The 26,593-nt window shown below is 39.7% G+C and overlaps 1 protein-coding gene across 3 annotated transcripts in view; it reads right to left on the bottom strand.

The window, feature by feature from the left end:
* The window catches only part of pcsk5b (proprotein convertase subtilisin/kexin type 5b), a 61,086-nt gene that overhangs the window by 2,429 nt on the left and 32,064 nt on the right, over nt 1-26,593 (bottom strand). The window contains exons 16-33 of one of the 3 annotated variants that reach the window (XM_026343886.1): nt 24,433-24,626; nt 22,205-22,289; nt 19,895-19,998; nt 19,598-19,736; nt 18,398-18,513; nt 12,180-12,282; nt 11,743-11,879; nt 9,419-9,619; nt 7,774-7,842; nt 3,124-3,184; nt 2,888-3,033; nt 2,446-2,652; nt 2,059-2,142; nt 1,770-1,956; nt 1,453-1,667; nt 676-918; nt 369-602; nt 68-248 (exon numbers count right to left, since the gene is read on the bottom strand). In XM_026343886.1, coding sequence (XP_026199671.1) covers nt 68-248; nt 369-602; nt 676-918; nt 1,453-1,667; nt 1,770-1,956; nt 2,059-2,142; nt 2,446-2,652; nt 2,888-3,033; nt 3,124-3,184; nt 7,774-7,842; nt 9,419-9,619; nt 11,743-11,879; nt 12,180-12,282; nt 18,398-18,513; nt 19,598-19,736; nt 19,895-19,998; nt 22,205-22,289; nt 24,433-24,626 — 2,706 coding nt within the window. Of the gene's footprint in view, nt 1-67; nt 249-368; nt 603-675; nt 919-1,452; nt 1,668-1,769; nt 1,957-2,058; nt 2,143-2,445; nt 2,653-2,887; nt 3,034-3,123; nt 3,185-7,773; nt 7,843-9,418; nt 9,620-11,742; nt 11,880-12,179; nt 12,283-16,332; nt 17,036-18,397; nt 18,514-19,597; nt 19,737-19,894; nt 19,999-22,204; nt 22,290-24,432; nt 24,627-26,593 lie in introns of those variants that run through there. The other 2 variants (XM_026343887.1, XM_026343888.1) reach the window with 2 other exon arrangements.

Genomic DNA, 26,593 nt, shown 5'->3' with positions numbered 1-26,593 from the left:
GCATATCTGTTTAGTTTTCCATGTTCTTTCATGAACGAGAGTAGAGACTAGTTTGTATGTGTTCTACCTTTCTGAACAGGTCTCAACACAGCTGCTCTCCTGCTTAAAGAATCCAGGTTTACAGGCGTTACACTGCACACTGTGGCGACCAATACACGATTTACAGCTGAAGTGACAGCGCTCACACATACGTTCGTCCTTGTCTTCAGCATAGTAACCCACAGGACACTTCTTTACACATGTGGTGTCTGATGGACAAAGACACAACATCAAGATACTAAAGGAGAACTTTCCTCTAGGTGCATAAGAAATTAACACAGAGTAATTAAAACTATTGTTTGTGGTTCTTGTGTAGTTGGGGAACTTACTCAGTAGGAAGTATGGCTTGATGCAGCTGAGACAGTGGTCATCTTCTGGCCCAAAGCAGCGGTGGCAAAGTTTGTGGCACTCCTGGCACTCCTTATTCTGATCCATGTATGAGTGCAGAGAGCACTCACTGAACCATACGCAGTGTCCACTGGCGTCTTTGGTCCTGTTGGTATCACAGGTGAGGCAGGATGACGGCTCGTGGCCTGAGCAGGTCAAACATGACCTGTCACAATCTGGGAAAATAAAAAAAAAAAAGTAAGACAAAGCAGGAAATAGTAAAATGCTAATCATGTTACGCTTCCCTACCTCTGCATTCATTAGTAATCTGATTGTAGTAAGTGTGGGTGGGACACTTAGGCAGACACTCTCCGTTGAAACGAACGGCTTTCGGGTTGCGACACACATCACAGTCGCCCAAGCCCGGCCCGTCACAAGACGCACAATCAGCATGACAACGCACACACTCCTGTTGCTTCTCACTGGCAAAGTAGCCATTAGGGCAATCATCCACACACTTATTCTCATAGAGGAAATAGTATTCAGCACACTCTGGGAGAGAGAGAGAGAGAGAAAAGAATTTAAAAGGATTAGATTTTGGGAAGCAGGACAACAGAACCTGTTTTTTTAATTCTCTTGCTTTCATTATCCAGTCGTTCACGGTTTGAAGGTCTGGGGCAAAGACTTAAAGCAAAACTGCAAAGAGTTCAAAACAAATGAATCTGAGTTCTATTGGGTTTGAACCCAAGAATACTGAATTCACCACCCGGTCACACAAATACCAGGTTTGTAAGGTTGGAGCAACTCATGCTCATCAGACCAGAGCTAGTGTTGGCAATTTGTTGTTGTTTGTCAAGGTTCAGTGCCAACATAGGTGGTTGTTGTTGTAGAGTATGTGATGCAAGAAATTGAAAAACAATAACCACTGAATATTAAAGTTTTAGTATTAAAGTAACAACCACAGCTTTAGAAAGTAATACAATTGTCTCTCAAAATATATGGAAGAGGAAGTGTTTAATTGACTGAGGGTGAACCTGAGGTGAACCCCTGAACTCCGTGCTTTACTGCTCAACCCAGCGTACTTACTTTTACACAGCCCATACTCATCGCACTCGCTACAGTGAGCTGGACAGGGATGGCATTCTGTCTCTGTGGCGTAGTAACCCTCTGGACAGTGTGACTTGCAGTAATGGTCCAGCAGCAGGTATGGACTGTCACAGCTCAGACAATGGGAGGAATTTCCTTGGCAGGAGGCACATTGTGGGACACACGGTTGGCATACACCACTCTGAGGAAACCCTCTGGGAAAGAGGCAGACGCAGGAGCGGATAAGCTATCACTTGTATATTATGATGATTCATCTTCACCTGACATCAAGACATGAGAAAAACAGAAAAAGGCACCTCTGACACTTCACCACACACACTTCGTTCTCTAGGTACAGTCCACTGCGACAGTGATTGCACTTGTGGGCATCCTGACATACGACACACCCTTCTGAGCAGTCTTCACAGTGGCTGGAAACCTTGTTTGCAAAAGTACCAGACGGACAGTGAGATGTACAGGTCTGCCCAGGACTTAAAAAATGACCTGAGGACACAAAGACAAACAACAAAAGACATAAAAGTTAAGTACTTGTTCAAATTTCTCTTTGACTGCCAGACATCTAAGACAAGACCAGTTCATGTTTACCTGGGAAGCAGCTGGTGCAGTCCTCCCTCCCTGCATCAGAGCAAGTCTTACAGATGGAGTGACACTGTTCACATTCTCCCTCACCTGAATAGAAACCAGGAAAAGAAAAAATATTAAGAGATGAATGAAGGGGTGATGTCGACAATCTCCTGTTATCAGATGAGATGAAAAACAGAATAGAACAGAATAAATTATTGAATACGGTAATGATAACTGTATTCCATGTAACATTAACACGGTCAGATGTGATGGTTAAGCGACAGCATCAGTCAGCCTCACGTTTTACAAAAACAACTTTCTTTAAGTAAATGTAATTCTTCTCAACACACAAAAAAGATAAGAGGTCGGCAACATTTAGCACTGAGGTATAATTAACATTGGACAAACTGTTTCTGAAGTATTCCTCAGGGCATGGGGCCAGCCGGTTTCTCTCTATACACTCCCCCTTCTCCAATGTGAATCCATCCTCACAGGAGTCACAGTCATCATATTGTGGCCCTCCACAGGTACGACAGGCACGGTGACACGGCTCACACTCCTGGCTCTCTTCATCCACATAAAAACCATCCTCACAGTGATCCACACACTGTCCATCTGGACACACAAACACACTTTTGCACTTCATCCATATACCAGGGAATGTGGAATCATTTTAATAGAAGAAATAAATAGAATTTGATTTGACTAGGTCAACACATGTGATGTTTAGTTATCCATCAGCTGGAATATATGCATTATATTATTATAGATTATATATATATATATATATATATATATATATATATATATATATATATATATATATATATATATATGCTCTAAATGTTACCAAAGACGTAGAATCCCTCTTCACACCAGTAGCACTGAGACTGGTCACAGATTACACATTGTTTGTCTTCACATGGGGCACACACCATGGTATCTTTCGCATTATAGGTCCCATCTGGACAGGACTGATGACAGTTTGTGCCTAATCTGACAGACACGCACAAAGACGTGTAGTGTTAATATAAGGAAATATAAAAATAGGGAAAATAAGGAGAAACCCCGAGCCAAGAGACTTACTGGTAGTAATCATCTTCACATTTGTGGCAAACGGTTTCCCGGTCTTGGTCTCCTGAACCCTCTGTAGCAAAAATAAATTTAAATAAAAAAATTAAAAAACAGCAACCACAGACAGACACATCATTAACAACAGGATGTGACAAATAGTTAATTCTGGGCGTAGTGAATATTCTGTTTGCAATGTAAAAGCAGGCTAAAAAAAGAAAGTGTATGGACCAGCTTTGTGTTTGTTGCAGCTTCAGGTCACCTTAAAGTAAGAAGCTGCCCTGCACCCAAAGGCAGCACTGCGATTCTTTTAAAAAACATTATTCATTAACACCAGCAGGGGGCACTCTGACAACACACAACACACATGCTCCATGTGACCGCAGAAGTATTCACCCCCTTAAGAGTAACTGAGCTAAATCATCGCTTGTTCAGCCACTTGGTACATGTATCTGGATGGTCCAATTAGCATCCTGGACAAAAACTACACCATGAAGATAAAAGCACACTTCGCGTAACTCTGTAAAAAAATCTATTGAAAACCATGAGTTATAGGATGAATACAAGAAAAGTCACCAAATATCCCACAGAGTACAGTTAAGCCCATCATTAAGAAATGAGATCACCAGTAGAAGCTTTAAGGGAGAGTGGCAAAGAGTAAAAAAAGCTCACATTAACTCTCAGCGAGGAAGGTTCTACGAACTTTTTGGGTACAAGACTAGATCCCATGTTATTACAAACCAAACGCTGCACATCGTAACACATCGTGTCCACTGTAAAGAATGGTGGTGGCAGCATCATGTTGTGGTAATGTCTCTCTCCAGCCGGCCCTAGAAAGAGGTTAAAATGAATGCAGCAAAATATAGCTGATGCAGTTTGAAAGAGAACTTGGGATTTTGTTTTGCAGCAAAAGTTAAGGCTGCAAACAAATGGTTAAAAAAGAAAACGGTGTTAAAATTCTGGAGTGGCACAATCAGAGCCCAAACCTCAATCCAATTGACAATTTGTGGCTGAGCTTTAAAAGTGTGCTGTTAAGTCATGATCCCCACAAAATCTGACAGGACATGAAATGTTTTCCAAAGAAGAATGGAGAAAAACTGCAGTGTCCATATGCGCAAAGCTGATTGAGACATATCCACACAAGCTCGATGCTGTAATTCCTGCCAAAGGTGCATCTACTATGTCAATATTAGCCCATGTCAATCATTGGTGATATGAACGAACTAACAAACGGATCAAACCAAAAAGCCTCCAAACGTAAGTAAAAGTCAAACAGAGTCAGAAATCCCATCTGCTGCTGCTATTGTCTTGTGCTGTGTTAATGTTGTGTACAACTTGTAGTGCATGTGTACTTTTGGTTAACTACATAGAAATAAGCATACTGTGAATGACAGGTTATGTAAAACACTTCGACATTTGCTGTTTATGTGTATTGAACCTATGCAGGGGATATTAATAAATAATTCAGGTACAGGCTCCACGGCAGGAAGTTCATTCTTCTCCTAAAATAATTAATTCGTGCTGTCAGTCAAAACCATCCAACTGGTAACTGAGGAAGGGACACGCTGTCTTCCCTTAGTTCAACAATGTCAAAACAGGACAGAGGGAGTGAGAAGGGGAGGGAGGAGAAGAGGATGAGACAGTAACTAAGAGTGAAAGAGATGGAAATAACTACTAAAAAACCCCTTCTGCAGACTTTCCCTTGGGACATTCATCCTCTCCAGAAAAACCTCCATCGACCCCCACACCCCATTCCTCTCTCCTTCCAGCACCCACAAGTTAACACTGCGCTGGTTTGCACTTCAATGCGGTCGACAAGCCACTACCTGTGAAAGCAATTACTCATACAGAGAGAAACTGGGAGAAAGGAACGGTGGGAGGGACAGAGGTGTAGAACAAGACAGAGGGGAACGAGGAGCCGGAAATCATGCCTTCAGGCTGTGTCTATGTGAAGAGAGAAAATAGGGCCCGCATAAATATTAACTGTGCAAGCCAGTGGAGGGGAGGGGGGACTTCAACAGAATTCAAACTGGCATACACATCCTGAAGTATGCACTTGTGGAATGTGGAAGCACTCACACGTTTACAGTCTGCATGCAACCACAAGCTACATATTACATTAGCACTTGCACATGCACACTCATCATGATCAGCGCTCAATCTCTATCAAGTCAAATCAAGTCACATTTTATGTATCGCAGATCACAAGTGCGCCTCAAGGGGCTTTATAGTGTGTACACCCTCTGTCCTCAGAGCTTTTCGAGAAAGAGATAGTCCCTGAATGCTGTTTTAATCGAGAACATGATAGTTTTACAGTGCAGACAATGAAATAAAAACATTATAATAAATTAATAACAAAGACCTGGGAGTGACATCTAAACACAGTGAAGCAGATCCGAGCTATAGGACATTTTCTCTGGCAATAGAAAAAACTCAAAATCATTGCTTCAGCGAGTATAGAACTGACATAATATGTTTACCAAGACGTGTCTGACAAGTGCATCGCTGATACAAGAGAGAGAGAATAGACGCTGATTATAATTAAGCAAAACATTCATGAGAAAAAAAAAAAAAAAAAAAACTATTTTCAAGCACAGAAATGCACAGCGCGGAAACAGCTGAATACTGGGCGTGAGACGAGCTTTAGTGCCAGCAGCGTCTGAGCAGCGTGAGTCCAGCTCCACAGTAAAGGAGCTGTAGGATCACTTGTTCTCCTGAAGCTTAATATGACAAGTAAAGATCAACAGTAGCTGCAGTGGAAACAAAGTAAGCAAATCATGGCGCATTGTAGAGTCTGTGTAAATCATCTTATCTTATACAAATGTGGCGCAAAAAATATTTAGCAACATTTACCATTGAAAAAAATAAACAATCTCACTGGTGACGTTCAGACAATCAGGTGAAAGACAAGATTTACTGATTTTGGCAGCTGTAGAGAGCTCTTTTCATTGTACTGCACATAACATTTGTGTCACTACCTTTCCTGAAATGATATTAGTCATATTGAAATATGACTAATATCATTTCAGGAAATACAGTGAACAAATATTTTCAAAACCATATCGCATGATTAATAACTACTGTGTAAATTAAATTAAGTGGTGAAGCAATTTGATGGTAGAGAAGAGACTGAGAAGTTGCCAATGCGTCTTTACAACACGCAGCCAGGAGAGCCCTGTGAAAAGCTCATTCATATACTAACATGTAAACTGTCAATATGAATATGTTTTGTGATATATATATATATATATATATATATATATATATATATATATATATATAAAATAGTGTCTTAATGCTAACCTATATCTAATCCTGCACCCGAAGCTGCCTAGCAAAAAAACATGACGACGATCCAAAACAATGTCACATCCCCATTAATCTTTCCTTATTATCGTAAGTGCCTAAAACTGGTTTTCTTGGAATTACAGGATGACACATAGCTCTACTACGCACACAAGCATCAGATGCCTGTTTCATCTTCGCTTTAGCCCAGAGCATCCCGTCACAGGGCCAGTCTTCTCAAATCTCTAATCTGCTGACTGACTTGTAAAACTTGCAGGATTGTGATTACTAAGAGCGAGTGGGTGGCGGGGAGGTTGTGGTGAAGGTGAGAGTGAAGAAAGATATTCCACCCAGAATGCATAATGACATAATAACAGCCCGTCTCCACCTCAGCCAAGCTCAGCACAATAACAACTTTCTATGGTATGCCAGTAATCATCGCTGGGAGAAGGAAGTGCTCTCATCTTTATGTGGCTTGTACGGACAGGATGAGGTGTAAGACAGATATTCAGGGAGGGCTCCTCCTGAACGGTCTGCTCTATATGTTTTAACATTTCACTGAGAAAAACAACTCGTATTGAAAGCTTAGATCCCTGTTTTGCTGTATACAAAGACGTGTTGATGAACTGTGTGCAGGGAAACAGTAATGGAAGAATGAATAGTTCCTGGCAGTATTTACCCAGGAGAGGAAAATCTCTGTTTTGACTCTTTGTAGCTAATGTCTGCCTCTGACAGAAATTAGATTTCAGTTGTACTTGTATTTGTGAAGCACATTACCCACATTAGTCCTGCAAACAGTGAAAAATATCTATTATATGAGTCCAATTACTTATGTGGCTTCTTGAGGAAATCTGCAGTTAAATGCAGTAAACTAATGATCTATAATGAATAAGGCTTACTAGAATAAACAATGATTATTAGCACCTAACATTTTAATAACTTAGCTCAGTTGTTTAATGTCTACTTATGGTCTGTGTAGCAACAGAGAGCCTACAGCAAAGAGTGAGATGCAGCAATCATCAACGACAGCAACATGAGTGAATGCAGGCACCTCACATCTACACTGTTGTATATTAAGTTCAGTAAATCCAGTTTTATTAGCTGTCACGTTTTGATTATAAGCTCTTATCACACCTCACCGTATCTCACTCCTCGGGACTGAACTGATAAAAGTCTTCAACAGTAAAAATTGACCAGTAGAAGTTTCATTTATCTACAGGCACTTTAACTGCATGAAACCATGGCGTGACATGCAGTTTCAGTACACAGCGTACACTGTGCAGGTAGTAGGCTACAGTTATTTCTGAAATTTGATCAATGATGTTGTTAAAGGTAAAATGAAAGAAAGTGGTGGTTGAGAAAAAGATATTATGTACTTACTGCGTTCACATTGCCTGCAGCCTTCATCACACGGGAGACAGTCCTCAATCTCTGCATCGGCAACTTCACCTGATAAACAGAGCAAATAAAATCATCCAATAATCCAAATCAATCAATAAATACATACTGTGGGATTTTATTTCCAAATGTTATCGCTTACTGTTGACTAGTGAATGACACAGTTGTTTAAAATACAGTAGGGGAAAAGAATAAAGGCATTAAATTTAACACAGTTAAGTTGATCGTTCTTTTGTTTGTGACTAGTATTATGTGGGATGCAGTATATCTTGCAGATATGACACTGAAGTGATGATCTGTCTCATCGATTTCCATTGTAACGTTGTCAGAAGTCAATAAGAAATTGCTGCTTCATTATTGACCTGTCTCATAAACAATTATACACGTAATCCTACATTTTGAGCAATGTTTTAGTGTAATTGTGTAATATTTTTATGCTGAATAATGTCAATAGGTACAGAAGCTGGTCAAACGAGGGCATGTACAAATCCCACCACTGCCCACATCAGCTTCAGTTTTGCCTGCTGTCTGGGGCCTGTTGAGACCTGCCTGCCACATATGATAAGAGGTTGCCTCATCCTCCCACTTATCCACTGTATATTCTCCAACACAAACTCTCAATCTCACACTTGGTGTAGGAAAGTTGGAACTCCACCTCCACCTCTCCGTATCTACTCAAACATCTACTCAAAACACTGAATCTCTTTATCGGTCCTCCCTTGGCTTATATTCCCATTGATTTCATATGATGAGATTACACAACATGAAGAGAAGAACACAATGCTCTTCTTTCACAATCTACTGATACTGATAAAAATAAATTGAGCAAATGTTCTTCAGTTGAAACGATTAAAACCAGAAAGTAGAAGCAAAGAGCGCAACATCAGACAGGCCTAGACACATGAACAGACATAACAAAGTTATTAACTGTATTTATCAGCTCATTGTGTTTCGGCTAAGTAATCCCTATAAACCTGTAAACAAATCCAGTGTTTTTGTTTTTTGCTTTGTTTAATAGGTTTAGTCCTGTTATAGTCTTGTACTAACGCATGTTACTAATATATGTCAACAGCACCATGGAAAATTAACTGAATTACCTCACGGACATGCAGCATTATTATCAAACTCCCTGAACTTTCAAAAACATCTCGATTCATTTATGAAGCATTCCTGTTACCTTCAGAAGCTTCACATTCCTCCACTAAAACGCACATTTTTCACACCTGCTATCAGCACCGCAGTGCACTAGTTCAAAGAAGCCAATCCAAAAAAAAAAAAAAAAAAAAAGTTTCCAATTCTTTGCTCAGTTACTGCCCATTTTTATCAAACTGTGGCTCTGAGCCTTGTGTGTTGGCATATTTTCTGACAGTATTGAATTTGAATATTTGATTTAAAATGAGGTCAGTGTGCTACATGTATTCCCTGAGGTGATGTTTGCCAAATTCAGACCAGCTTTGTGACAATGCTGCTGAGCAATAGCGGCAACTATTAAGAAAAGCTTCCCAGCTCTTTATTTATTCAACAATACTGCTGCCTATTTTTTGAATTAGATATGTTTGTCTGTTTGCTTATATCTTTACTATACAGCAATACTTAACATTGGGAACTTACAGAGTGTGTCTCTCACCTGCACTACACTCCAACGGGACACACTGGCCATTCCTGAGCTTGTGTCCTGGACTGCAGTGAAGGCAGCGATCTGCTGCGGTGCACATGATGCAGTCTGCAGGACAGGGTTCACACCGACTCCTTGCAGAGTGGAAGAACCCTTCTGGACAAACATGTCGACACTGACCCTGAAAGAGGTATCTGGCCATGCCGAACCTATCTGAATGGAGCAAGACAAGAAAAGGAAATGTTCTGAGGAAGCGGGGACTCAAGTGAAAAATGTGCAACGCTAATGCACAAAACAGGAATGCAGACGTACTCAGACAGAGAGTCATACATACATCTCTAATTAATTATAAATGAACACTGGATGGTAACACATTTTCAGCAGACAAAACATTTTTACTGAGAAGGTTTTAAAAAGGCACTACATGGTTTTGGTATAAGACACAATCACTCGAGCACACTGTTAGAGACACTCATAAACACACGTGAACATGGAGAAGAATGTGTACTTTCAAGGAGGAAAGGCACAACAACAGCAGAAAAAATATATAGAAGCATAAAAGGGCTATTGAAATTACAAAACATAACCCCTACTGAATATTTAATATTAAACTGATAAAACGTCAAAATTATAAAACCTTAACATTTTTCTTGGAAAACTACCAAGTTGAATTCATGTGGCTTAAGTTAAGTTTCATTAGGTTCTATTAAATGTAACAATTTAAAAAACTAGTTTGTCTCTCCTGGGGACATGTGCTTCCCTTTAAGTACCTGGTTGTTTGATGTAAGTATCTGCACACAAATGAATACTGACAGAACATAAGCTAACAGGCCAGAAGTCGAATATTTCGATATTACATTTTGTGGTTTCTGATTCAACGTTTACTGATTGGTAATTTCATAAGTGGTTATTAAGTTGGAGACATTCATAATTGTTCCAGCCTGTCTTTGCTTCTCTAGAAAACAGAAAGAGAAAGAGGGAGAGACAGAGAGAATTCTTTCCTGCATGTCTGGGCTTGTGTGTATCATTTTATATACAGTTTCTATACTGTGTGTTTTGTTTTTGTTGTCTTTTCTTTCTTCACCTCCTTCTTTATTTCTCGCTGCTGCACCTCTTTCTGCTTTTTCCCTATGTGCAGACAGCAGGGGTGTAACAACTCCACATTACTATCAAGAGCCAGCATCAAGAATAGTCTGCTCAGTATGTACTAGTACGCCCGTGTGCGTGTGGGTGACTGGCCAAGATAAGAGAGGTTGTTTTGAGAGAGAAATGACATGGGGAGAGACAGATGGAGGGTCTCTTCATGTTATTATTGTTATGTCTCATTGAGCCTCAGACAGACCTGCAATTAAATGGAACCACATTTGCAAACACAGTCTGACAAACTTGTCGGCTAATTGAACGTGTGTGTGCGCACGTGAGGGTGAGAGAGAATGTGTGTGTGTGTGTGTGTTTAAGAGGGAATCTGGTGTTAATCTTCTTCTTGGCTGTCTGGTATCTTAAAGTGCGTGTGTAGGAGGGCGTGTGCGTAACAGAATCTCCCTAGTGTAAATACAGTCATCCTGACAGCCATAATACTGTGTGTGACCACCTTCAGGTGGATATTTCTTCAGCTGTGAGCCTCTTATGGGTTTTATCATAATGATTGTTTTTACACTCTTGAAAAAAGATTTTATGGAGTCTGGATTAGCTCCACAGGACCAGAGGATCATAAGAAAGGATATTATTTTAAAAAAAAAAAGTACAAGTCATCATCAATTCCAGACTGAGATTGTCCCTTAACCGAGCTCAAACCCGAGGTGTGTGCAGTAACCTCTGCACGAGGATACAACGAATCAATGACTAATTCCCCCTTTTAACACATCCATCAGCGGGCCTTGGCTGAATTACAGCTTTAATTAGATTCATTTACCCTGAAAGGATTGATTGGTGGAGTCTGGCACCACTGAGCCTTGGCTTAATCCACATGATATTACGGAAAAGCACGATTTCTCTCACATTCCAGTCACAGCTAGATAGATAGCTTTAAACAGACACCAGTGCACCTCTGCAAAAAGGCAACCTGTGCCACTTCAAAGGCTCAGAGCATGATGGTATATGCGACCAGAAAGAAAGAAAGAGAGGGTAATGTTCTAATCCATCTGACTGAATTACAATTCATGTTTATATCTGCACAAACTGGTGCAGCCTGTTCCTGCTAGTTCAAACAAAGTGGTTGTGGTTCATACTGTGGGAAATATACAAACTTTTAGTGGAATGTGCATTTTATTATCAAAAAATAAACACATAAAATAAAACAAATCAGAGTTTTTACATCCTAACTCAGGTTACTATACCTCTGTCACAGAGGGTGCAGTTATCAGGTCCCTCGTCGGTACACTCCTTGCAGGTGTGGTGACAGGGGACGCACTGCATCCCCGCTGCAAACCGCCCCGCCTGGCAGCGAATGTCACAGCGTCCTTCATCAAAAAACCTACAGCCAGGGAGTGGTTTAAGGTGAACACGCAATCTCAGCATCAGTCTCAGTACACATAATACATACCTTTATTAGATTTAAAGTCAGGAGCATTACAAAGTCGGTTTTTGTTCGGTTCCATTAGCTGAATCTCCATTTTCACTGAACTAACAGACTATGACTGCAGCAGAACACCTCTTATAAGTTGTTTAAAAAGAAACATGTGTACTTCTGTAATACTTTCACCTCTTTGAAGTATGCAGATCGGCTGGAATAGACCACAGATATTTTGATGTAATTTATGAGCGTGGTTCTCACCGTGTTGCTGGGCAGCTGATGCAGTCCTCTCTCTCTGGACCTGTGCACTGCTGACAGGTAGCGTCACACAGGTGACACTTTCCATGACTACTCATGTACTGTCCTGCAGACAGAGAGCAACAGTAACAACTCACAAATTCTGCTGCAGTTCTTATTAAAGCCTCTTAAAGTATTTATTTTATATTGAATAATTTTATACTTACATATTTTAGCTTGTATTCTGTTTTTATTTGTTTATGGGCTCTGTTAGTTCAGTCGTTTGCTGTTTTTATTGTTCTTTGTTGTAGTTGTTGTCATTTTTACCTTTTTTATAGTTTTATTATACGTGAGTTGCTGGGATTTGTCAGCAGTCAATTGTTTCTCAAAACAAACATTTAGAAAATGTCACGCTCCTGTATTCGTCCTTACTGCCGAGTGTTTTACAGTAAACAGAGACACGTTTGCATCTGAGATATGTGTTTGCCTTCAAGTTCACAGGAGGCCAGAGAAGAAGAAGAAGAAAAAAAAAGACTTTTCAAACAGATTATCAGTGTTCACCACTGTGAACAGATTTTATCACAAGTATGGAATTACAAACTGTGCCTTTTGACAGCCCCATGGAAACATCCTCCACTGTTTAAAATGCTAAAAATGTGCGTAGGTTTGGGAAGGTCAGAAAGTTTTCTGTTGCAAAACGGAGAACAAGCTGGAAGTCGAGCGTTGTGTGCCAGAAATCTCAACACCTGTAAAAGTAATTGTTGAGTCACTGTCAACAATCAATATGATGATAACATCATTAAAGCTCGGGAGCACTGAAGTAGTAAAATCATACTTATGTAATATTATTAGGGAAAATCGTGTTTACCTAATTATCTTTTTGTCCTCATAAATAATAACTTTGTTCACATTCGCTCAGAACACACACAATGTGTATGTAAGCTGGTGTGGGTCCAATGTTGCTGAACGACAGAGAAAACATAATCCAACAAAAAAAAAAGCAAAGCAAAGCATCGACCTTCACACTTGGCAACATTCAAAAGAGACATAACAAAGGAGGTATAGGCATTGTCTCCAATCCCACCTTTGTATTAGACAAAGGTGACAGACACAGGCTTAGGCATAAGGATGGAGCTGTGTGTGTGTGTGTGTGTGTGAGAGAGCATCCTTCAAGGCAGCGACAAGGTTGTCTGTGGTCTTTGGCTTTCTGTGAAAAGCTCAATTGTTCCTTTCAAAAACAAAAGAGCTTCTTTGTGTACAAACACAACAGGCGGTGGCTTCCCATTCAGTAGAGCTCTACTGAAACCATTCAAACGCCCACGAAAAAACACTGTCACTCTGTGTCACACACACACACACACACACACACACACAAATTGTCTCCCTGTTTGTTTCCTCTTCACTCACGCACACAAACAAACAGGGAGCCAAGTTCTCAAGGGACAGAAAGCCGCACAACTCCACTCAGCAAAAGCTTTGGGCCGCACTGCCAGACGCAAGAAGAATTGAGCAGAGGAAAAAACGAGAGCCTGTCACTCAGGGGAGTGAAACTTTTCCTCTGTTATGGACTCGGCTGACCTTGTGAGGACATTGACAGTCTCCTCTGTCAGGAGAGAGAGTTCTGCTGTCAGGTATCACACCAACATGCAGCACACCTGGTCCTGAATTCCAATTCGCTGGCCCTTTCACCTCGATACCTGAACATAATGTAGTTGGTCGAGGAAAGCAGAACAAAGGTAAATTCGCTACACCCCCTGGTGTTCCTCGTTTTTGAGCTTAGTGATAGGTTTTTAATCATTTAAAATTAAATGTCCTCAGCATTTCACTTAACTATTTGGTAAGCCAGTGCCTTGTTTATGGGCAGTGCCTTTTTGAAATGGGAATAAATAATATTAGAATTATTATTAAAATTATAATATTTGAGCAGGTATTTGTGCAACTTAATGACATTCTCAACAAACTGTGCTGGATTAATTTAAGTGACAAATCAGAATATGACAGGATCACGGTGTCATTTAGAGACCGTTTCGCTTTACTACTGATCACAGTTGGCACCTGAAACTACACCTACACCTACACCTGTCCTGCTGTATGTACTGCAAATGTGTAAAGACCTACCAGTAGCATAAAAAGCATTATGGAGGACTGGGTGATGTTACATATATTAATAAACACACGTAACATAAAGTTAGCGCCTAATCCTTACATTGATGATCAGCTCTTAACTTAACCTAATTATCATGGGGTGCACATATCTGCCTTTAAGTGCTCGGTGTGAAGCATGTGGAACTTGTTTTAATCAATGTGATCGAGTGCTGCAAAACTCAACGTTTCTGAAAGCAATGATCTGAATTTCAATGTTATTCCCTTTAGTGAACACCAAAAAAATAACCTAATAAAGAGTGAACACAGAGAACCTACTACTTTGTGAAGAAAGTGAGACGCTGATGAAGAAAAAAAATACCACTAACAAAATTAAGGAGAACTGAAAATTAAAACAAAAACATGAACAGATTAAACATTTTAATAAGAACACTTAAGTAAAAAAGATTTTCAAAACTAGGACTTTGAGTAACATTAATAATGCATTGTCACAGATATGTCACAGGTACACAATAAAAACAGCTTTTATACGAGGGGTGTGTGTGTACTACCACACAATCTAAAGTCAATTCAAGTCATCTTAAACAATGACCAAGAATAAGTTTTTGTTAACCAAAATAGGGGATTCATCCATCTTTATTATAAATCATCAAGAACCAGTTGACAGTACAACAATTCTTCTAATACTGTAAATGCTCAAGCTGCAGGTGTGAACACCCACACAGAATAAGAATCTTAAACTTTTTTTTTTATTATAATTTTTTATTTTTTTGCTGTTCTTTACTAGAAACCAGCATCGCCAGAAAAACCTTGAGGTGGAGCAGTTAAGGTTCAGAGACAGGAGGAGAAACCAGGCATCTGCAGTGTACCAGCCAAAGCACGAGTACAACTCTGGCTCAGTGCGATTTAACATTTCTGACACACTGCTGGTTCTGCAGCTCACTTTTAAATATAATGTAAGTAGAAAAAAAAAAACAAAAAACAAAACTGATTGCATCATTGTGTCCGTTTTCTCATTTTCTGGATCGACTGGACACAAAGTTCTACTGCATGCTACTGTGTTTTATCTTCCCTTTCTTATATTTCTTATATTTCTAAATTTTGAGCTCTTCTTCTGAAATAACTGAAAAGTAAAACGGGCAGAGCTCTGATTTGCACCACAGCAGACCGCTGCATGTCTGCCTGTCAGAGACCTTTACCTGCAGATGAAACATGATAAGAGAACATCTCCTGGGCCAATCATTGACTCTCTGTGTTCAAAGTACAGTAATGAGCAATACTTCGCCATACTATGCCATTTGAATGGAATGATAAAGATTTTTAAAGTCCAAAACTCTATTTTATTGGAGAATGGTAACATGTAGGGGTGCACCAACACAGATATAGATTATTGACAATGACAAAATTCCCTTTATTGGGTTTGCATATGGAAAATCAAACCAAGATACAGAAGACTCGAAGGTCCCTGTAATAAAGTTGAGCTGTATTTAAATTATTACCCATCACAACAACGTAAAGGTGCAGCTATAAATTGAATAATGAATGGAATCGATTTTGGACAAAGGTTTACTTTCCAAACTCTGACTGAAAAATGGACATCGGTGCATCCCTGGTACCACAAATTTGTTATAAACTCACTGCAGCATTTCCCTTCCTGCAGAAACCTCTGGAAGGAATAACTATCGACTTGTCTTGTAGTACCTCTGGAATGAATCAATGCTGTCTGGGCTTACATCAAGAATTAATGGCATTCTTCTACACACACACACACACACACACACACATACACACACACACTAATAAAAGACAAACACACACACTATTTAGAGGGCAGGGGTATGTTTTTAAATAAATGGAATGAGGTGATTTTGGTCAGTAATGTGCATCAGTCTTGGCATATTGTGACTCTGTAGCATCTGTAACTTCAAGTGCTGGCTGATTTATGAGTCTGAGTTAATGTTTAGTGTAAGTGTGTTGTATATAAGCATCTTTGTGCTGTGTGTGTGTGTGTGAATTTGTCTTCCCTCCCCTAAACAGCCAAAGTCAGCCCAGACACACATTATTTTCACATTACTGAGTGAGCTTCCTTTTTTTTTTTTTTTTTTCCTTTGACGTATATTTACAGGCAGAAAACCAGGGCCTTCCTACCGTATGTTCACTTTCCATCTGTTTATCGTTAACGCTGGAAAGCGAGGAGGAAGAGGAGCCAAAATAAAAATGCACACAGACGTATTCAGAGATTCACAGGCTGAGTGGCTCCTGTTTTTAGCTATACTTCCTACGCTGGCAACAAAAAAAAAAAAAAAGAAGGTTCAATTATTTTGGCATTGATGCTTTGGTCACAAAATACTGACACTTTATTCTTTTGTTTGTATTCACTTTTGTTTTCATGTGCTTGTTTGTTCGTGAAATAAGTCCCAGTCATTTTACACCCTGACCACGTGTATGTGTCCCAGTACAGAAAAAAAGGTAGGTTTGTTGTAGTCCTGTCATCGCACCTCCGATGCAGTCCCTTTAAGAGGCACAGATTCTCTTATAAATTATGTGACTGTGAATGAGTGGGCGGAGGGGGGAGAGTTTGAAAAGGAGGGATGCCCCCTGTGCCCCCATACATCCCCCCCCGCCACCAGACCCCCTTTATGCCCAGTTGAGTATGTCCCGTCACCCCTTTTGCGAGCATGTTCTGCAGCACAACTGCTGCAGCACTTTCCTCTGGCAAAGATTGTTCTTTTTAACGAGCACGCAGAAACTGCCTTCCGCCCAAGATTCTTCATTTGCTTTCCACAGACCAGGAAGAAGAGATATAGATGGAGTTCGGAAGGAGGGGAGAGGGGGAGGGGGCATGCACACACACATACAAACACATAAACACACACACACACACACACACACACACACAGGGCAGAACCATTACAAATGGTTGAATGGCAGTCAGAGCCATGTGATTGGTCAGGACATGAGAGTTTTTTGATCCATCGAGGTGGAAAATGATTGTAGTCCAGTGGAGTGATTGGATCCATGTCAGGAGAGAAGGAAAACAGATTCGGGAGAATAAAAAAAAGAGAGAGAGAGAAACAAACATCACACAATTAGAAAATTGAAGATTTTTGTCATTCACAACTTTGAGTCATTTTGCATCATAGGAAACTTAAAGTGGACCACCAGTCTGTAAACACTATTAGCTAATTATTTCATTTGGCAACAGCAATTAAAAGTATCGGTACGTTTTGAGGTGCCAATCAAAGGTTGTACTAATATGACATCAGTTCAAAAGGTTGGAAACAAACTGAGTGTGCACTTTAAGCAAAGTGTTCAACAAGAGAATTGACATTTGTCTCCTCAGAGCTTTATCTCATCACAAGCTCATGCCCAGTGTTAATTTGAACTATGATGAGAGCAGCTAATCACAGGTTGCAGTTAAAGCCTCATATTGGAAATGGTTAATGAGAAACAGGAAGAACACAAACATGCACAACTCAGAACAAGAGAGGACAAACTGAAGATGGACGGAGCAAAAAATGATGCAAGGCCATTATTGTGGTGGAGTTAGGAGGTAGATACGACAAGAAACCTTTGAGTCTATGTGGTGTACAGTGAAAATCAGAAAAATAGTTTATGTTAAAATAAAAGAAGAATGTTTAAGTGTATAAGCCCAGAGTGACTTTGCATAAGTAAAATGCTGAATGTGAATGAGAAAATCAGGAAAAAGCCAAAGCAAGGTCAGGCTGCCTTTGTGCGTAGAAGCAGTGAACATTTTGATTCAAGGGTTAGTACAAACCTCAAAATATTTTAAATAAGGAAGGCCACAGGGGAATCTTTGCTTTTTTCATTCATGTTTATACCCTGTGGCACATAACACAACAAGGCTGTTGTTGTAGGTTGGTTCTTTAATTACCATGGATTGTTTGAACCTCAATCCCAGGTAATTAAAGAACCAACCTCCAACAGACTGGTTGTTTTACTTTTGCTTTTATATAGGAAAGTAAATCAAATTATAAAACCTGTTTTTTTCCTTACGACTTAGAACCAACTAGTTTTCTAGTTTGTCTAAGTCTTTACTGACATTTCACATTGGACTGTACTAGTACATTATGTTTCACATTATGACCATGTTGTAGATAAGAAAGCTGACAACTCACCATCTTTGCAGATAGTGCTGACCATGCAGGCTCCTGCCTCCAGATTGTAACCACTAGCACAACCACTACAGTTTCTTTCACCAGGTCCCAGGCACTCGTAGCAGCTATGGTCACACCTGTCAACGATTGTATGAATCATTAGATATTAGCCTAAGTAGCACTAAAGTAATACTAGTAGTTTTATTTACCTGGTTTTCAGGTAAACGTTATTGGAGTCTTTAAATTTTTATTTTACTGTTCTCTAATCTTCACTGAAAAAACTAAACTCTGGTGAGGAAAGTCACCAAATTCAGTTAAAACATCCTTTCAACACAGAGACACACAAAACCTTTCCAGTATGAACTGTATAATACAATTAATCATATCAGATAGTGAGTGAGCATCAAGTTAATGTTTAATTTATATATGTATTATAAAATGTACCATATCTATTCATTCACAAACTTCACTGTGTGAGAGTGGGGGACAACCTCCCTCCATTATCTGTCAGAAAGGATGTGAAATCAGTTTATAAGACCAGGCAGTAGCTGACAGAATGAAGGGCTCGAGTGAGGTAAAGGGTCAAGTGAGTAATAAATTATTTAAGTCAGGTGGGAGAGAAAAAATAGCAGGGAGGCAAGTGTACGACAAAGACAGATAAGAAAATGCAGACAAGATGTCCAGCTCTGTAAAGGACTTGACTATGGGAGTTAAAGGAGGCAAAGTGGTGTAACCGTCATCAAACCTAATACTATGAGTATGTTTAAATGTTCTCCACTCCCTTTTTACCCTCATCAAGATTAACACTGGGGAAGAGTGAAGCAAAAGACTTGTTCATGTAACAACTACACAAAGCTTTAGGATAGAATTACAGATCTTAATGGTTTGATCAAATATAATTTAAAACAGTGAGCAGAACCACTTGCATACTTTTACAGTAAACTCTAAATTATATAAATGACATGTTCACTATTGTTACACTGACTGTAAGTTTAAGTTTAAGTTCCAGTTGTAAATACAGGTGAGTGCAACTAAATTTCACAGGAAATTTTCGCAGGAAATACCTGTGAATCATAAAAAAATAGGCAAGTGGGATATACAATTACTATGCACCGCAAAGAGAATAAGTAACTGGCTAAAGCTTTAGATTCCTTATTTATCTCTGCAGACTGGAGAAAAAAAAATCACTGTGATAGAGGTGTTGGTTGTGTGCCAACTCACTTCTTACAGGACCTCTGCACCTGCCCGTTGTCTGAGGTCTGCTCTGACAGGTAGTACCCAGTGCTGCAGGTCAACACGCACCGCCAGTCCTCAAGTAAGTAGTTTTCTGCACATTTGGTGCACGCCTCTATACCTGTACCTGGGGGGAAAAGGAAAACAAATTTCAGGGATGCATTTAAAATAATGATTGACACAAAATGTTCATCATGAGCACAAAAGCCTCATGTGAACTACAGTACATAACAGCTTTCAGAGAGGTAGTGCTGGATTGTTGGTAAATGACTTATGACTTTCTACCTGCACAGGTGGCACAGGCCCTATGGCAGGGCTCACAAGTCCTTCTGTGGCCATTGTAATAAGTCCCTGGGTCACAAGTCATTTGACATTTGTTTCCTTGAAGACTGGGGAGAGAGAAAAAGCGTTTTGATAACTTAAAAGTAAGTACCAGAAATATAAGTAGAAAGTAAAAACACTTCTATAATGTACTGCAAATAGCGACAGAAAACCAACACAGACAGCAATAAGGGCAGGTTTAGGACATGAAAACTTAACTTTTAAAATAAGCACTATTGCGCTCTCACATTAGGTAAAATTTGCCTGTTAAACTGAGTGATTTTGTTTATAAATTTCTTTCTGCAGCACCACAGACATAGTGTGACATTAGCGGCTAGACTGTAGTTCACTTTTTGACTAGTACACAGGAAAACGACATCTTCTAGGTTCAAGTGTAATCAGAGGTAATTTGTTTTGACCTATATGTACACACACAAGCCATTGTCGTAGTGCCAGATGTAGGGGTAGAGGTCACTTAGGAACTAGGTCTCATAAAGTCAGTTCTGTGAAGTCAAAGTGAGGACAGGTTGGTGAGCTTGCTGTGCTGAGCTGAAAAACAGCTGGTCTGTGTTAGCTAACGTTTCCCAGAAATGATCTGGTCTGGTCCTCGCTTCCTCCTCGGCTCCTAACCGACCATGAATGGTGAACTGAATGGGAGAGGGGAGACTCTGGGCGTGTATGTGTGTACGCATGCAAGCGTATGTCTTGCTGTGGCATTGCTCGTGTTCAAAGGAAATTGTGGCTTACAAGTGTCCCCACCTCCACCTCTGGCTAAACTGAATACTTAAAACTGGGTTTTTAAGACCACAATATGTTTTAAGCGCTTCACAAGTGTTTCCCTCATGATCTATCTGGTATTCCAGCACTTTGAAAAGCCCTATCCTGTGTCAGGTCAAGTGTAGTTGGGATGTTTTGATGAGGCTGCTGTGGAAGTGGCCAGAAAATGAACCTGAATGTCTGCATGGATAACTAAATGGTTTAGATCAGAGGATCTTCAAAGTGAGGATCACAACTCAAATGGGCAACAGCTCTAGTTCTTGTGGGTCTCTGCATTACATTATTGTGTGGGCTTTAATAAGCCTGGGTCACAGGGTGAAACTCAGTTTACTCAGCTCAACTCAAGTTGGCAAGTTCTGGTTTCACTGGTTCATGCAGCAAAACCAAACCACAGTGTAACTTAATGATCTGGCCTAAATTAGTGACGCGTATCCTTGCAACCGATGCATAAGTCGTGAAGACAAAAGGTTTTTATTCTCAAAACACAACACTAAAAGACAAATGAAAGTAATAGTGGAGCTACAGAGAATGTACATTTGAAACAGCAGCAGGTATCCTGCACATTTACACTGAGATCAGAATACTCACTATTTTAAATTAGGATCATATGCAAATATTGTATTTGGTGAGGTCAATATTTTTGGACATAGCTACCTGTTAGCCTTTCCTGACAGAAAACACTTTGAAGCCCACCATCACACTGTGGACTGAGATGTGTGATGAGGCAAATACATGTTACAATGCCTCTTTATGCCACAGCGTATGTCTTTATTTCACCCCTTCCCCCATCCCACTCTGTTCTGATTGGCCAGCTTGTTGAAGACCTTCTGTGGACCTAGTTAAAAGTCCTGCTACATACTGGGACAGGTTGTAAAAGCAGTCATCGACGAAGTGCCATGAACACATTAAACATTGCTCGAAGTCTCTTACTGGCCTGTAACTATATACAGTATGTTGTTCTTTTATGGCTTTGTTAACTTAATTTTCCTTACACCTTTGTACGAAAACTCAAACTAGTGTTAGCCGTATTTATGTAACATGAACACAAAAAGCATGATACGACCCCTTTTAACCCTTTTGAAAACCTGGGCAATTTGCTATATGAAGTAGCTGCAAATGTTGCATTGTTATTGAATGCAGCAGCCCCTATTTCTACCATTTAAAAAGGTGTGAGGATGTCGGACATTCAACATACTTCTTTTTAAGCACGCTGCTGCCGTTAGAGTGGTTAGGAAGTTAAAATGGGGGCACCATACAAATTTGATGCATAATAGTGTTCAGGCAAATTTGAATGTGTCTGCAGTAACTCTTAGTGTTTCTGTGGTAAAAGTTTAAACACACTGCAAGATATGAAATCTTGTATTATCTGGAGTTATGTAGCAGAAGACACAGTATGACATTAACCCAGTTTCTGTCAAGACACTAAAATCAGGAATTGTCTAAACTCACTAATCAATGACTCTTTTTAGTCATTGTTCAGCATGGTTTCAAGCTTACCTCATCCCAGGTTTACATTCTGTGCAGATATTGGAGGAGGTGCACTTCTTACAGTTCTCTGGACATCTCCTGCAAATGTTGGAATCTGGAAGACACAGGGTGAACCAGTCATGCACAGTGGCTAATGGGATCCAGAAGTCTGGTCGCATGCAGAGGTGGGAGACAATGATAAATAGGAGGAGAAGAGGTGAAGTAAGTGAAAAAAGTGGAGGAGGAAAATAGAAGAGGAAAGAGTAGAACAAGGGGCAAATGAACAAAACAGGAGGACAAAATGCAGGGGAAGAAATGGCAAGAGAGAGGATGGGGAAGAACTGAAATGTCAAAAGGCTAAAGCTGCAGGAATGAAAAAGAAGATTGTAGTGTTGGTGAGGAGAGGCTAGGAATGCAGATGAATATTTCAAAAGGTAGACTAAAAGCAATGACATGCTTTGACACAATGCACATGGACACATCTGCCCTCAGTGGAAAGGAAAATTGCCAAAAAGATACATGAACACGTTTTTTTCTGGAGAAACCAGTAGAGTGTGTTGACTATGACTATTAATCAAAACTGTTATTGCCACATTTCTGTCAACTGTTGCTTATGTATAATAACTTTTACAGTTTTGCAAGAGAAATAATTTTATCAGAGCTAAGAGAAGCAGACTCGGTAAGTGAGGGATTTCTGGTTCGATTTTAAGGAATCTGAAAATAATTAAATGGTGGATGCAGGATATGGACTGGTTACAGATTTCTTGGACAGAAAGCACAGTTTTACTATTGCCTGTCAAGGTTTACTGTCCTATTTTAGTTTGGAACCGGAGGTCACATTTAGTGTGGAAATGACACATGGATGATTATCTCTTTCAGTCTTTAACCAAGCAGAAATGCAAAGCATCTGATTGTTCCAGCTTCCAGGTTCATTTTACTGCTTTTCTCTGTTTTATATTTTAGCATTTTAACAGTATTTACACTGTTAATTACACTAAACAAGGAAACAGAATTGTTAAGATGCCATATTTGAATCATTTAAATCATCATCTAAACATTGTAAACATATCACCTTGTCAAATTAAACTTAATGCAGTTAATACCACACATCCAAATACACCGAACAGCTTAAAATCCATTACAAGTTCGAATCTTTTTAAAAGAGGTGTCCCAACCAGTGATGAAATAATTACATGAACCTGTCCACATGTGGCTAAAGACACAAATTCACTGCTGTCGGACTTACAAAGACAAAATAAACTGCAGATAGCTCATTTAACACTACATCACACACACACACACACACACGCACACACACACACACACACACACACACACACACACACACACACACACACACACACACACACACACACACACACACACACACACACACACACACACACACACACACACACACACACGACTCAGCTGTGCCAGCATTTCAAAGGAAAAAAGTATCCACTACATCTTGGCCCGGTTGAAATGTTATGATTGAACTTGGATCGGATCACATCACATCTGTTGCCAGAGACTCCCAGAGCTGCCAGGACTTACACTGTCTTGGCTGCAAACCAGTATATATAGACATAATTATAAGATATACATAGTTTCAGTCTCTCATTCCTGCATTTCTTTCATCCATGCTGGCGTATGTCCTGAACAAAAGAGAAACCATTAGATTTATACATTCAGTACTGCATGTTAACACCACTGAACTATTTTCTTCATAATAAACTGGGAATCAATACAGGAAAAAAAAAACTCTTGTAAATATCATACAAAGAGGAGTCCCATGCAGATTTTTGTGCTTTGTTTTATTTAATTTGATTCCACTTTAATCTAGTGGAAAAATGTCTGCTTACTAACAGAAAGTGCATAAAATAAACCAGTGGCTAGACATTACATCAAGGACACACCAGCATCATTCTGAGGTAATAAACTAAAGCACTGTGTTGATAGATTTGACTATTTTTTGTGATGCAAGTGATAGTTTAGTTTGATAGTCTAGTTTGTTTCCAGCCCTGGCGCCCTTGTTTATGGATTTTCCTTTTCCACTCTGAACGCAACACATTCATCTGTACCATATCCTTAAGACAGAGAGAATATCTCATGAAAGGGTAGTAAAGTTACAATGGGTTTGCCAGTGCAAATCTGAGACACTGGTTGAGGACAATGAATAATCAAGGCTGAGCCACTGACAGAGGAATTTTGCTGCAGTGTATTATAGAACAGTTTTAGCTTGTGGTAAAACGTACCGTGGTCGAGGTAGAAGCCATCAGCGCAGTTGGCGACACATGTGTTGGAGCCCTCGTTGAGGTGGAAACCAGTCCTACATGAAGTGCACTGGTCACTACGACTCCCAACACAGGTGTCACACAATGAAGAGCACTTCTTGCAGCGCCTCCTATCGTCACGGAAAAAGCCACTGGGGCACTCTGACACACACATCCTGGAGAGAGGAATGATTGAGGGAAAGACACAGAGCGAAACAGCGTCACAAATGGAACTAACTATTTGTATGTGTTTACGTCTTTCTGCTTGTCTGCTTGATCGACATCCATCCATCTCTCAACTATTATCAACCTCTGCAGTATAAAAAAACATGAATGAAACATTTGTCTCTTCCAATTACAATATCCAGTATTGTGTGTCATTATATTTGATAAGTAAAATATAATGGAACAGGACTAAAACCTTTTTTTTTTTTTTCAAAATTAACCACTGTTAAAGTAATCTTCTTTCTTATATGTCAACATAATGAGTTGGAAACAGCAGTTGAGAGACTTAGGATGTGTGTGTGGGTGCTATATAGTGAACAGGTGTAACATCTGTTGGATAACTTCACAGGCCTCCATCACCCCCTAATTTCATCCTGAGGTTCCCTTCCTAAGGTGAGAAAGGAGTCTGAAATCCCCAAGAGCACAAAATACACATACACACACATACACAGAGAGAGACACACACACACCCCCACACTCCTTAGGCCTTATTCACACACGACAGTTTTCTGCCAAGAAACACATATGGCACGTGTGAAACACTTAATCCACGTGTGCATGTACACACTCCAGCTTGAATAACATTTCTCTGCTATGATAAAAATGATTATTTAACCAATAAAGATTATACAAACACTAATGTAACTACACCAAGGACAACGCTGAATGTGAGAAGAACTTTAAATGTGTTCCTGGCAACGTCGTCAGTGCTAGCAGATGTCAGTGACTGGGCCCTTGAAATAGTTGGCACATTAAATCATGGAATTATGATGGAATATATTTAGGCCAGATTATCAAAACCAAATATTGATGTAGGTGAAATGGTAAACATGAAATAGACAAACATACATAAATCCTTCCACCATTACAGTGATTTTGAGAAATGTCAACTTTCTCATCGTATGATGAGGGATGTAGTTACAGCTGGTGACAAATGGTCCTATCTTTAGCATTTTTTCTGAAAACACTGACATGCGAGATGTTGTAAAAGTTTTATAATGAAAGTTACATGTAAAATCTACTTGTTTGTTAAAAGTTGGAAACTCTGGAAACACAACTATTGTTTAAAAAAACATATTAGAATTAAGTTAATTACGTTTCTTCAAATGGGACCTTTATTAATTGGCTTTATTAATGGCCTGAGTAAGTCTATAAGTCTATATATGCCATATCATGCAGGCACAAAAAAAAAAAAAAAAAAAACTACCAACTTCTAAAGACCCACTCACCTTTCAGTGAGTCTAGACCATCAAACACATACGTAGGGATGTAATTATCTGAACATTAAACACCACCACCACCACCCCCTGCTCCTTCCTCCCACCACTCCCCCATCTTCATTCATCAATCGCTCCCTGTGGTGGCAGAAAAGGGCAGCACACCTCTAAAGTGGGCTAATGGTAAGGCAGATCCTAAGCTTGCACATTATCATGCACCTGCATCAGTTTGTCTTTTATTAGAGCAGAGACCCTCAGACACAAAGGCAATTACAACAGACTTTGATCCTAATGGGATCCAAAGGGCACACACAAATGTGCACACATGCACAAATTCAGTATGTCTCTCTCTCTCTCTCTCTCTTGCTCTCTCACATTCACTCACACACATTCTGTATGTACAAATATACGTACATATAACAGTTTATATAACACGGGAGTGCAACTCAAAATGAGGATAAGATGAAATCAATCAGGTCAAACCTGCAGTGGTTATCTAATCTTATTTACATTATAAGTTCTACAAATGACACATGATCAGTGACCTTCCATGGTGGAAAAGGGGAAAAGTGCAAAACTGTACACGAACCAGAGCAATGTGGGTTTGAGTACTAATGGTACACTGCCTTACAAAGCTGTAAAATACTAGTTAGCTGGATTCATCAAAATAATCACCTATGTTAGATTATATTGTTTGTTTG

Source organism: Anabas testudineus, chromosome 9, assembly GCF_900324465.2.
Source record: "Anabas testudineus chromosome 9, fAnaTes1.2, whole genome shotgun sequence".
NCBI lineage: Eukaryota > Metazoa > Chordata > Actinopteri > Anabantiformes > Anabantidae > Anabas > Anabas testudineus.
Note: the sequence above shows the minus strand (reverse complement) of the source record. Positions and strands in the feature narration are given on the sequence as shown.